The sequence below is a fragment of the Coturnix japonica genome, chromosome 4, assembly GCF_054131305.1.
Source record: "Coturnix japonica strain WE chromosome 4, WE-NBRP24, whole genome shotgun sequence".
NCBI lineage: Eukaryota > Metazoa > Chordata > Aves > Galliformes > Phasianidae > Coturnix > Coturnix japonica.
In genome coordinates this window covers 68,631,596-68,646,196 of record NC_140666.1, presented here as the reverse complement: position 1 = coordinate 68,646,196, position 14,601 = coordinate 68,631,596, and the positions used below count along the sequence as shown (strand labels likewise).

Sequence of the window (14,601 nt, the reverse complement as noted above, 5' to 3'; positions counted from 1 at the left end):
TTCTTAGCACTGACAGCCCTGAGCAAATTCAGCTTTTCTTTCTATGGCTGAGACCTGCATTAAGGTCTGAAAACTATACTGAGAATGTCCCAAATACATCAATAATATAAGGTTCATTTAAAAAATAAAAAAAATTAAAAAAAAAAAAAAAGTGGGATCTAGTTGAGAAATAGTGGAGAAAAGAAAGTAGAGTGGTGTCTGATCCTACTAGTAATAACTTTTGATTATGCACAGCTGCAAAGTGGGTGGGCTAGTTTCACTGTCCTCCTGTAAGCTTTTCCTTCACATCTGGATTTTCCAGGGTGAATGTTAGGATACAGAATATCTGGGAAGATTAACTCCCCTACCCGTTGAAGCTATGCCACTGTGTAGCTTTTTTGTGCCTTTTCTTACTTGACACATGGATGTTTGTACACAAGATCTTTCCTTCACTGCATAAAAGAATTGCTCAGAGGGCAGGTATCATAGCATGCATCTCACACCTCAGCTGTGATGCTCAACCACTAATCAACATAGTCCGGCTACCATTTATCTCCTCTTGGCATGGGGCTCCTGCATTCAGGATTGCACAGTGATCTGGTTTTGAAAGAACTGTGTCCTTCTCAGTATATTACACACTGACAGGTGTAGCACTCACCCAGAAGGTGTGCAGTGGGGTTTTGAACCCTCCACATCAATGTATGCCAGGTATTCCACATCCTGAATGAGTGCTCTAATTGCTAGGTTTCTCAAGGTTTTACCAACTTGAACTTTAGAACTTGAACAAGCATAATTTCTTGCCCTTCTGCCACAGAAGTATTCATGCTTTCTACTGGTTTCACATCATCTTAGAAAGTCCAAATAGAATTTGTAGCACAATGCAGAAGACAGTGCCGCAGGACATAAAATAGAATACTATTGCAAGGCTGTGAGTGTTCTAGTCAATAGTTTAGCTTTAAAAAAACAAAAACAAAAAACAAACAAACAAACAAAAAACTAAAGGAAAATATGTAAGTTCTAGTTTCATGTAAGCAGAACAATAACCAGCTGAGAGTAAAATTCTAAACACTACTTGTTTTGAATCTGCAACAGCATGAAGTACTCTGGCAACATTTATCCTTATTGATCAGTTCATAACTCTGGCAGTTTCTGTCCTTCTGTTCCTCTTTCTACAAATGAAACAAAGCTGTCTTTTCTGTGATGCTTTGCTGGATAATTTCACTGTTTAATTTTCATCCATGCCCCCAGTCATGTTTACATTCATAACCTTTGAAGCTGCAGCAGCAACATTTAGAACATGGCAGCACTCAGGCCCATGCAGGGTAAAAAATAAAAAAATAAGAAAATAAGAAAACAGATTTCCTTTCAAGGAAATAAATTGCACTTGGAATAAGTGAATATGAAAATCTTACACTCTTTACATATATTTCCATCAGGGTATTGGTAATCACACTTACTTTTACAAGAATAAAATGAGTGGTCTGCACTTTTCATCTACAATCAGCTCAAATTGAATTTTGGTAATGATGGGACAAGCCCAGTTTTCGTAAACTTAAATACAAATCTGCATTCCATACTCCACAAAAGTCAAGTATATTTTAAAGACGAGGGGTTTTTTTGTTGTTTTTTTTGCATTCAGCAACCCTTACATCTCTGTTCACATATATCTCATCTTCATGAGTTACTATTGGATCATATGTCCTTCTGACCACTAAACATATTCAAATACAGCTTTAGTATTTAGTATGTATTTTAAAAATACATGTATATTACAATTTGTTATGTTTATTTTAAAGAAAAGGAATAGATTTCAACATACAAATTCTGTCACCTCTAGGAGTAAATAAAACCTTAATTCAATAAAGCACTCTATTCAACAGCATGCAGTGGCACATGTGTGAACAATCATCTTTGACGAACAAGAAGAAACCAAGGCATCATGATCACTCAAAAGCTAGGGGGTTTCACACTTTAAACACATAAATTAACGTATTTATATTTAACATAAATTAAACACAAGGGATACTGGCCTGGCCACTTGTACACCTGCTGGAGGTGAGATAATAAAATCAGTGAAAATGGCTGCAAGTGAATGAAATCAGGTTTTTGAGAATAAATACTGCCTTTCTTAACTAAAAGATCTTCCCACTAAGTAATTCAAAGCTAATTTCCGAAAGAAAAAAAAATAATAACAATTTGATTAATTTTACTTTCAAACCAAGTTACAGGCCAACCATTTATATCAGTCTGTTATACATGTTATAACATAATATGTGAAGTTCAGAATCTTACTGGAATTATTTTGCAGCACATTCTCATATCAGGAAATATAATGGATGGTATCCTTAAGTAACAAATACAATGTTTAAATCAAAACCCAAACAAGAATATTTCAATTCAGATTTTAAAGCATGTTCATTTTTCAAGATATTGTTTTTATAAAATTTGTTATAAGATAAATCTTTTCTAAAATCTAAAACATTTTAATGTTTTTTATTACAATTACACCAGCAAACTTCAGCCTTCTGAAATATATCAGAGACGGAAACAGTTCAGGAAAGGGTGGGGAGTAAACACACGATCAGGGCTGTACTGTGGTAGAGAAACTGCTCAAAGAGCACGGAACAGAACTGGCTAAAAAATAACAGTTCCTGAGTTGATTGGAAACAAATCTTGAATGAACGACCCAACATCAAGGCTACTTTTTCTGCCATGTAACTGACAATTATTTGACAAAATTTGTCTCCAACCAGGTGATCTAATATAATGTATATATCTGCCTATAAACTTGGTGTCATTTACAGATAGGCTTTCTTTTAAAGGTATTCTTGAATAACTCATGACTTCTATAACTCTTGATTTTTCAATATATATAATGTTTTACACTTGCATTACTATTTTTTCCCCCCATTTCTAGTGGAACTTGAGAGCTTGACGCTGACAAAAATAAATACTTTTGAAACAGTAGAAAATCCATAAAACTCCAGTCAAGTAAATGTAGGCTATTAAGCAAAAAGCAAGCTTTAGCCTTATTCATATTGAAACCCAGAAGAAACTGCAGCCACCACTAATTCCTTGAAGTCTCGCAGATAAAATATACCATCAGCTTTCTTAAAGGTGGCTTCAGTAGTCTTGGAATGCCCAGGCTCCTTACATCACTAATCAAAACAAATCCTCTGAGGGATATCTAAATTGCACAGAAATTCAGTCCCATTTCTGATAGTTTGCAAGGTCTGAATGCACAGCACTATTTTGTGGCATCATGTTCCTATGTTCCACATTTTCCTTTCTTCATATTTTCTTTTCATTGTTTTCATACTGTAAATTTGCTCAGCTTTTCTAAAGGTGATAGTGGTCCTAGAATGTTCTTGTCAACACACACAAAACTGGTACTTCATAAACTGCTACAGAGAATGAACTAAGTATTAACCATGTACATTCTTTTTTTTCCTCTACTTCACATTATACTGAGATTTATTTAAATAAACTACATTCAGTATTGAGGCCAAGAAAACTTTCTAAACAGATGGTACTGCTTCTGCTACAAAATGAATGCAAAGAGCTAGGAGCAAGACACACCTAGCAGTTTTCAGTTCACTACTAGAACTGCATGCTACCAACTCATTTAAATAAATTGCCCCAAAATATTTATGCTTTCCACATGGCTCCTTTCAGAAGCAGCAGTTCTAAACTGCTAATTAAACATGTTTCCAGTCATAAATTTTAACAGATCTAAAGCATTCTACAGCAAGAATGGCTTTCTCAGTGTCAACTGAGAAAGTCCAAATGTCAATATAAGCAAATACTGTGCAAAGCTCTTATCCTGCTGCAATAGGCTGCTTTAGTTTTTAGGTTTCTCTGAGTAGATTTGGTACTTCAACAGAACTCTGAAGACCATAAGAAACTTACTGCAATGGACCTCATCACTCCAGTCATCACAGTCATTGTAGCCATTGCACTGCAGTTTCCCTGGAATGCAGATTCCACTGGCACACAGGAAACTCTCCTCTCCTCCACATAGTGCTGGAAATGAGCAAAGAATGAATATATGTTAGATTTTACATATGTGCTAATGAAATAAGCAGAAATTAAAGATATTCAGAAAAAAATGATATTTCAATTGATACGCTTAGGCAACAAATCAAGTGATTTCAAGCTGGCACTTTCATCTAAATTTTGTTATTTAAAAGACTGAGTTTATCAGTGAGATTCGATCAACTTTTACCTCTAAAAGCACCTCTACAGAGCAATTCTTTTAATGCTGACTTTAGGAATAAACAATAACTTTCCATTAAACAGATGCATTGGATCAAATATCTGATTACTGTTAACAACAACTTGATCTTTCCAGTCTACTTGTTCAGGCAAAACATTACCAGGTAAGAAGACTTAACAGTGTCATGGCACAGACACTTTCTATATGGGAAGGATTCTTCTAATACTCTTATATCTCAGAACACTAGAAGAAAACCATGACTGCTACTGAATATGTAGGGAATTGAGATACCTATAGAGAAAAAAACAAAAATGATAAAAATAAGCCATCAAAACCACAACCCTAGAGCTTAGGGTATCCAACAAGAGATGCCTTTGCAGAGTTTTAACATGGTTTTCTAAGCCTGAAATATTATTTTATCACCCTCAAAGAAGACAGCAATCTTTTGTCTACTGACACAAATCCTTGGTTGTAACAAAAACTTACTTGAATAATTTTTTTCCTATTACCCTTCCATGTGAACTATTCACTTGACAATGATTATGCAAAAAACATGCTATTTACCATTTGTGCAATGGAAACATGGTTCTTGAAGTGAAAGCTACCTATGTGCTATATTTTAAAGGCTTCTAACTTCACAGGAAGGTGTTCAAAATAAATAAGAGACACATGGTCTCTGAAAAAAAAAAAATGATAAAGAATCTCATTCTGTATGATAACATTACATTTTCTTTATTGTAATTTGATTTTTTTGTTCCCCCAGTTCTCTGCCTTATACCATGTACCTTCTGATTACTGTGATTAGCAAGCACTATAGGAGAAACAACAGCCTTCCTCAATATGGGCTCTAATTCCCTACAGACCAATGTTTATCTCACAGACAGTGATATCAGTTCACTATGAAAACGAAGATCACATAAACAAAAAGTTGTAATTAATCATACAAGAAAGACTATTTAAGGTCGAAAATGCTACTTTAATTGACTGTGACACATTATATTCTTCTGAACTGGAACTACATACAATTTCCTGTATGTGCAAAGAAGAAAATAGCATAAGCATGACATGGATGAAAAAGAACTGTCAAGAGGAACCATCCTGATTTGTTTATTGATCTCTACCACCAGTACTGTTCTTTATTTATAAAGCGACAGCAATAGTAATGTTTTGTGTGAAAGTGCCAGTATTACCTAGGAGAACAAAAGTAACAAACAGCAAGGATATCATTTCATTTTTCTTAGAGATTGGAAAAATACAGAGTCAGAATCACACATTCATTTCTGAATTGTGAAAAGAAGTGTTTCCATGAGTTTATGAATCACTCTCATTCTCCCTTCCTAATACTTCCCTACCCTATTTTGCTTCTATCCATTCTGATTTCCATTACAATCCACTTCTCAGTTTCTTAAGAAGCATCTTAAAACACTTCCTAATGCAAACATCTCCATGTTTACCTTGGGAACATTTTAGGCAAACAAGGGGAAGAATGAAATCATAATCATAGCTGTTCTTCTCTAAGCTTTAGCTCTCAGTAGCAAACAGAGGGAACTGTAAGAAAAGTTCATCTCACCTCATGCTGTCTTCTAGAAGACCATGACTGGATACTTGGTACCATACAGTACATATACACTTGGTCCAGCCAGTGTGGTGCATCAGGGCAAGAAGAGCATACACACTGTGAATGATGGCTCCAATTAAATTAACTTCTGCTTTCTACTAAGCTTGTGCAGAAAGAGGTTTCCAGAAGGCTAACAACTTTATCATATCACCAAATATCAGATTTTAATAGAAAAGATAGAATCCCTGTCATATACAGCAAAACAAGCAACTCTCATGAAGAAGACGTGATATAAGAAGAACAGAAATGGAAGCAATCCTTGCTAACAAAAAATCAATTTGTAGGTGTTTGCTTCAGACCTTTGCAAGGAAGATTTACAGTCTGGAAAAGCTTCCAAAATACCTGATTAAAAATCACCAGTGGTGAAAGAAAAAAAAGAAAAAAGAAAAAAGAAAAAGTGTTATACCTCCATCTACTTAGTATTACAAATGTCTATGAGGTGCCAAGATCATTTATGTGCTGTAGCTCTCAGCTAGATTACTGGAATGCTAGCTATAGAGGACTATGTAGGCAGGTCCATGGAAAGCTGCAGAAAGCACAAACTGAAACAAATATATTATTTGCCTGCATTTAAGGGCATAGTAGTAGTTAAGTACTGTATGTCTATCAAAATGACCATGAAAAGTGCAGTGTTTTTGTTTGTTTTTCAAAGTGAAGAGGAAAAAATGTTGAGTGTCTAATACTATCAAAGAACTAGGAGGTATCAAACCAAAACTGACTTAAAACAAGCAATTAGTAGTACTCTTTGTTTAATGTAGAGATAAGTTGTAACAATTTGCAACAGAACACAACAGATGCTAAAATGCACGTAGATTTGTGAAGCAATAAAAAAATTTACAGTGGGCCAAAAATTACTGACCAGTCCTTGAATTTCAAACAAATGGTAAATGCAGGAAGATTTTGGAAAAGTAATTCCCTTATTCTATTCTTCTCTGAAGGTGTAGTCTTAAAGCAGATTTTGAAGACAGCATAACAAACCAGGCAGACTTTCAATCTGATTCAATATAGTCATTCTTAGAGTCACCATAGCACAGTAGGGCACAGAGAAATCTCTGTGTTCACTTGACTCTGGATTTCCATCACCTGCTTCGTAAATTCTATGTACCCAGTGGCACAGTGCATCATGTAGCTGTCAGCTGTAGAGAGTTTTGATACTAGGATCATGATCACAGAGTTAGGAAAGCTGACAACTCCTTCCCCTCTGTGGTGGAAGAATACAAGAGACCTTCTCGTCCAACAAAGTGAAGCGGCCTAAAAAGGCCACATGGGAGAGTCAAATCTGGAACTGAAGAGGCAAAGAGTAAGAAGGCAGGCATAATAGGAGAAAAAATAAACTTGGAAGATATAAAATATCAAATCAACAGAAACAAAGAATGAGTGCTTGGAGAAATATATCCTTCATCTGTGAATGCTTTCTCACATGAAAAACAACAACAATAATAAAAAAAAATAATAATTGTCTTTCTCAAAAAAACTATATCATTCTTTCTTGTCTTGCAGCTGATCAGTATCAGTGTTACAGATACGCAGACAATCCCTGTCTTTTTTTCACTGCATTAAGTGAGTGCACAGAACTATAGAACACCCAGAATTGGAAGGGACTCAACAAGAATAGTTGAGTCCAGCTCCACACAGGATCACCCCAAAATCCAGACTCTATATCTGAGAGTGTTGTCCAAATGCTTCTTGAACTCTGACAGATTGGTACAGTGAAGTGGGGAGCCTGTTTCAGTGCCAACCACCCTCTGGAACAGTGCAGAGAGCAACAATCCCTTCTCTTGACAGGCTAGTAATGCTGGGCCTGATGCATCCCAGGATACAACTGGCCTTTTTAGCTGCTGACTCGTATATAAAATGCTGTCAAACAGAACACCCAGATGCCTTTCTGCAGGGTTGCTCTGCATTCTCTCTTACTCCTGCCTGCACATATATACAGTATTGCTCCAACCTATGTGTAGAATCTAGCACTTACCAGATTAAAATTCATGAGGTTGGTGATTTCTCAGTCCTCCAATTTGCCAAGATCTCTCCAAGACCTCTCTGTTCATGAGGGAATCAACAGCTCATCCTAGTTTTGTTTCACTTGCAAACTTACTTATAGTGTCCATTCAATTTCTGTATTCAGGCTATTCATAAAAACAGTGAAGAGAACTGGCCCTAAAATGGAGACCTAAGGAATCCCACCAATGACTGAACAGCAGCCTGATGTAATCCCATTCCTATAACTCCTTGAGCCCGACCCATCACATTACATCTTTTGCCTAGCTGTACGCCAGACATTTTGCCCAGTAGTATACAATGCAGTGGTACAAGAGAAAGATAATATCTTCCTGATTTTAAAAGCTTCTTCTGAAATTCTGTATTGGATGCGTATAACTACTCTCCTACAGACTGCAGAAAAATAAAGGCCTGGTTGCAATCAGATATTGACTAGATTCTCTTCTGCCAGAGTCCATGTTCTAAACTGTTCCTCAGAGCAAGTTCTGTAAATTCCTACCAATATCCAGAAAGACAGACAAGGTACCATGGGGGGGGGGGAAAGCACCATGGGGGGGGGACCAAAAAAGAAGTGTCAGAACTTTTATTAGTTCTTGATGCTTGGAACAAACGGGGCCAAGTAAAATCTGCATTTGGTCAGTATAGTTGGTCAAGAAAATTATAAGCTTCTTTACATACACTGTATTCATTCCCTTAGGTATTTTCTGCATTTTGTGCATTACAACAGCTTGTGTTATGTAGGAAAAAGTAAAGTAAGAGAGCCACTAGAAGAAGGTTTGAACTATCCAGCTGATTTACTGTGAAATTCAAAGGTAAGTCTGAGCCAAGGCAATGCTATTAACATAGCAGGGGAAAAAATTCTGGTGGTCTATAGCGGTTTCAATAAATCTATTAACTATTTGTATTTTACAGCACCTTAAAATGATAGGCATGAACAGTAAATAACTACTGTTAGCATTCTCAGTGTGGTGTTCCAATTAAATGCTTCTTATCCAAATTAAAACAAGCTAACAGCTCCTGAGGTGTCATCTTCAAATGGCTGAAAGAGCTTACTCCAATTATTCATGCATTTAGCCCTTTCGTGCCCTTGAACACTGCAAGGCATTCATTGACATGTACAATAATTAACTCATGTATTTTTGCCAAGGAGGGAGATTATTTCGGCTATCAGCAATCAGAAAAACTTAATTAAAAGACTTAATCCAACTGAAAAACTACTGCAACAACCACCATGTAAAAGATCACAAAAAACTGTCCTAAAAAAAAAAAAAAAAAGTTTCTGAATGTTATTTATAATTTCATGGGTTGCTTATAATTTTATTGAGTTCATAGTTTTTTTCAATCGTTCCTTTTCAGTACTATTTATTCCTTTCCTTATACAAATACAAACTTTAACTGCTGGCAGGAAGAGATATGCATTTGGAGTACGTAGGAATTATTAGAGTACCTACAAAATTACAGCATATAAAGGCACTTTTTCACATTGTTCAGAACACACACAAAAAAACTAACCAGAAAAGGCAAGAAAGCAATATAATATAAGAAACTATCATAAAGAAAAAATATTCACTGTTTCCACTAAATGTGGGTTTACAATTAAAGTCCATGGCATTCACTCCAAAAAGAAAGAAATTGTGATTATGGTAGAAACTGCAATAAAAATTATATTAAGAAAATATCTACTTGAAACATTGGAAAGAAAATCTGTGAAGAGACAAAACCTTGTAAAACAAAACTAAATTTGTTCTTAAAAAAATTTTATGCAAAAAATTACTCTTTGCCACAACCTGTAGCTATTTATGGTTTGGTTTTTTTTAAGAAGGGCAGCCTTGTCTTCTTTTATTATACATTTTTATTTGTATCCTTCAGAACTGCAATGCAAATAATACATAACATAATGCAGTGACATTTACATTCTGCAGTTAAATTTTAACACATTATGTCTTTTATATGGCTTCAATAGCATTATCTATTAAAAATCTCATAGCTATGAAGTACAGTTTGGGTCTCTTGGGCATCACTTTTTAACAGAACAACAACAAAAAAATTCTTAATATCTCTTCAGTGTAATGCAGAATGAACATTGCCTAACAGTTCTGTACTGTTGCTTACAAAATTTCACTGTATAAAGAATGGAAAATTCATACTCTCTGTGTTTCTGAAAGAATTTTGCCATCTAAATTCATTAGAACACAATTTCAGGGCTTTCCTGAGAGCTGCATATTACTGCAAGATCATTGTGTTCCTTTACTTCTCATTCAAGCCACTCCGCTTTTCTCTCTGCAATTTTAACACCACCAGCTGTGTTGGCTGGTCAAATCATATAAAATAACAGAAAAACACAGTGACAGTTGAAAGAAGGGAAAACAGAGATTAAATATCTCTGTGAATAGGGATATGCATAGCAGGCCCTAGGAATGTCTCTGAGATTTTTTTGCCCTCAAGGATGCATTACTGGATTTGTAGAATGAATGCCTGATGATGCTTGCTCTTTACTCAATCACTACATATTTGAACTACAAAACCAGTTCTACTATCTATCTTAAATATCAATTAATGTCTATCTGAAATCCAAAGAGCTCGATTTAATTTTCACTGTATCTTATCTTGCCATCTGACCTGCTGCAACCCTGTCAACAGTAACACAGCTTTTTATGTCTTATTCATTTTAAAACACTCAGATGATTTTAGTATAAATGCACACAGATCAAATTTTCCAGTATATTCAGTATGTCTGTGGACACATCGGGTATGTATGCTACAAGTTCCTTCACACTGGCAAAGCACACTCAATTTACAGTGCCTCCGGAAGAAAAAAATAGATTAAGATCAGTAGTGACAGATTAACAAGTGTGTATATCTACTAGGTAATCCCAACACTAGTAAATGAATATTTATCAGGAAAGCTGTTACTTGTCCACAGGATAAATGTTCTAGATTCTAACTAGGAAATCTGTCATACTGGAATGGAGCCTGAAAAATCATGTGAGGTTCAAGGGTTTTTTTTGAAGAAGGATAGCTTTTTAAAAATGCAGAGGATGAACAGTATTTAGTCATACTCAGAAATAAAAAATACATCAGAAAGAAATTGTTTTGGATTGGATTATGCTGTGCTAAAAGAAAGTAGGTATAGCAATCAGACTTTTTTTGTTTTTGTTTTTATAAATGCAATGAAATACTAAAGCCACTCAAGAGAATTATACCATCTTGCATAACAAAGCATATGAAAGGGATATGAGTGCAGGGAAGGCTTTCCCTGCATGCAGTCTGGAGTTATTAGTCCCCAAAAGAAATCACAAAGTTGAGATATAAGCAGCCATATGTTAACAACATGCTCCTGGAATTTCCAGAAACTAAGTCCTGTGAAGAAGATGAAGAACGCTTGGAGCTGAGCACCAGATGCCGAGGAGCTGGAATAGTTAACCCTGCTGCCTGATTCTGCTGCATTCAGAGAAGCAAATGCTTTTAAATATACAAATTTAAAATACTTTCAGCTTTGATTTATTTCTGTAGCAGAAACAGCCTGGGAGAAACCCAGGGTCCTACCTTTTTCAGTCAAACAACAATCACATCAGAAATGTTATTTTATGTGAAAAAATGTCAAAAAATTCTCTATAGTCTATCATTCTACTTGAAAGCTATTTGTATCAAAACACCATGCACACAAGTCCGTGAATAAATTAATTTTAAATGCCTTTTGTTTTATAAAACAGCACATCAGAGCTGACAATACACAGCCTGGGTCTCTAGTCTGCCAGATAGGGCACTTCAGCACTGTCTTTAAATCTTTTCTTTAATGAGAAACAGCAAGTTTCTCATATACTTTTCTGTAATTTATATAGTTTTCAATCAGAGAAATCCAAATTCTATCAGAGAGATTATGGAAGGATAATCAACCAGGCACCAGTCTAACATGTTTTTCTCTAGCATTAAAAAACCATACAACTAAAATTTTAGTCAGAAGATATTCTAAAACTTTCATAAAGCAGCAACCTCTTCCAGTTTGATCTAAAAGTTCAGTTGTTTAGTTATGTTGGGTCTATTTCTACCAAAGAAATATGTAGCAGAACATTTTTAAAGGGCCTATTATTTTTCTCCTAACTTTATTCTCTGGAACAGCTCAGAATTTCTAATGCAAAACAAATAAGCCCAAGCAGCTGTATGGCAAAACTATAACATACCGATAACCAGGCTTTATCATGGTAAAATGAATTAACATAATAACAGAATCAAGAACAATTTCATCCCAGAGATAGTCCTACAGAATAAAAAAAAATGTTACTGAATAGGAATCCTTGAATACAGTGCTAGATTGAGGAACAGAAACATACATTGCTTTCCTTTTTCTTGGTGTGGCGAGAAGCATACCCTTGCAGTTGTGTCATTTTCAGTTTGGTTGTGGAACTGAGAGCACTTGAGGAATTCTGGCCAAGAAGCATTTACCATCCCTAGGACTGGTTCACACCCTTCTTTTGCTTCCTCACAAAATGTCCTGCACGGCAAGAGGACTCGACTAGAGAAGAGACAGAGAACAAAGACAAAAAAGATTATTACCCTAATAAATAGACGCACCTTTAATTAAAAGAAAATAAAAGTAATTATACTTTTGAAGAATTTCACTTCCCAAAGACTTGCACCAAAAAGTTGCTAAATCTTCACTACCTCACTGTATGTGGTATCAGCTTTGGCTTTTAGGTTACATTTAAGGCCCTATTAAGCCAGAGCAATTTCTAAATTCAGCACTGTTCATGCTGAAGCTGACATTGCCTATAGCAAATGCCCTATCACTGTATATTGAATCACTCAATATGTTGATTCCTTCCTAAAATTTACTGCATTGCACTTTGCATTTCTTAAAATAGTCCAAAAAATTTTACCAGGAAAAGACTGGAAGCTACTTTACATTCATAATTTATGAATCAATAACCAAAAAGCAGAAATTGCATACAAATTATGAGCATAAAATATTTCAGTCACATTTACAGCAATTAAAGTTTTCTCAGGCACAACTAAAACTGGGGCACATATTCCCAAGAGAACAATGAAAAATGCAACTCTGACTCTGATTACAAATAAAATGTTATTTTTTAAAAGCATTAGTAACCACTGCTGGGTGTATTTTATTAAATAATATTATATACATTTCAATTTTTTACATACATTAAAATCAGTGTTCTGTCATTCAGAAAACACAAATAATGGATTTATAAAATATGTAATGTTTAAAACATGATTGGCACATTATTTTAATGTGTACTCCTTATATTCTTAATGATATCTCTGGCTAAATAATATGATATTTTATTCCACCCAGTGTGTATCTATTTTAAGCAGTGAGCACCAAGCATGGGAAGGCACTGCCCACAAATGTTTGTTGGCACCACACTATGAAAGGAAACCAAATGGCTTCAGGAGAGAAATATCAGCTCCCAGTTAAAGAAAAAATGTGAACAGAGAAATAAAAATACAGTTAATTCTTAAGTATAGCTCTCATACAGAGCCAGCTGATACAGCTCATATGAGTTTGTGGGATCAAAGGGGGCTGCATCCAAGGGTGCCAAGACAGTCCAGTGCTCTTGCAAGGTCAGCCTTTGCTGTCTTTAAAAGGTCATGGACAACCTGACTTTTGTACTGAATTGAAAAAGTCCATAGTACCCAAGAGTTTTGTTACTTAATGTAATGTTTCTGTTAGGACTGTAATGAAAATAAGCTACCAGAGATGCCTGACCACCCATGCTAACATGTAGAAATTGGAAGAAAGCAAAATATTCTCTTGGATAAATATTCAGACCTAAATGTATTTGCCTTCCTCTGCTCAGTATCTAACTGGTGTTGTTACTGAATTTATGACGTACACTAGGTTGGAACCACTAGTTCAAAATGCATGTTGTTACAGACATATTCTCCACGTAATGTTAAAAACTTTAACACAATACTAGAATGAAATGAATTAGACATATCACAAGAGCCTTTATCTCTAAACATGTCTCTTCGCAGTTCCCTAGTTGGCAGCTACCTTGTTGCCCGAAAAGTATATATATTCATAGAATCATAGAATTACCCAGGTTGGAAAAGACCTTGAAGATCATCAAGTCCAACCGCAGCCTAACCAGTACCCTAACTCTAAAAACCGTACACTAAATCATATCCCTGAGCACCACATCCAAATGGTTCTTAAGCACATCCAGGGATGGCGATTCAACCACCTCCCCGGGGAGAATATATTCTATAATTCTATATTTATATTCTAAAATAATTCTTTTCACTACCAGATTGTGATGTGTTGAAAGGCACAAAAATTCAGCACCAGAAAGCACGTAGCTGGCTTTTTACAGAACTAAGAACAAATGGTTCCTCCTGCTGACAGGAAGAGCTGCCACTTAGTAGTTCTGCACATTGTCCTGCCAAACTGAAGGTTTACTATCTGACCTGAAATGACACTTCAGATAAAGATGTTCTAAAACACTCTTCTGTTTTTTTACTCAATCTATTTTAATAGGAAGAGTAAGAAAGGACACAGCAAGAGCACTGTGGTATGTCAGTGACTCTTGCTTGGGCCTGAGAAACTCCCTAAATGAAGATGATTTTACAGGGCAAGTAATTATTTCCAATCACTTTCCTTTAGTGTTTTTGACTTAAACTTTTCATTTTTAACCAATTATTTTTAACTAAGTCACTGCTTCTAAAAGTTCTACTGAGTTCTATCACATGAACAGTTCCAGTGATTTAACTGAGGCTCCTTAACACAGAAAAATGTCAGAAGCAAAGCCATCACTTGTGTGCCCCAGTG

The 14,601-nt window shown here is 35.5% G+C and overlaps 1 protein-coding gene across 4 annotated transcripts in view; it reads right to left on the bottom strand.

The window, feature by feature from the left end:
• Positions 1 to 14,601, bottom strand: part of CORIN (corin, serine peptidase) — a 114,196-nt gene that overhangs the window by 45,746 nt on the left and 53,849 nt on the right. For all 4 annotated transcript variants that reach the window (XR_014945982.1, XM_015862236.3, XM_015862237.3 and 1 more), the window contains 2 exons: positions 12,143 to 12,324; positions 3,889 to 4,002 (listed from right to left, as the gene is read on the bottom strand). Coding sequence is in view for 3 of the 4 variants with exons in the window: in XM_015862236.3 (XP_015717722.2) it covers positions 3,889 to 4,002; positions 12,143 to 12,324 (296 nt within the window). In the remaining variant the exon portion in view is untranslated. The remainder of the gene's footprint in view (positions 1 to 3,888; positions 4,003 to 12,142; positions 12,325 to 14,601) is intronic.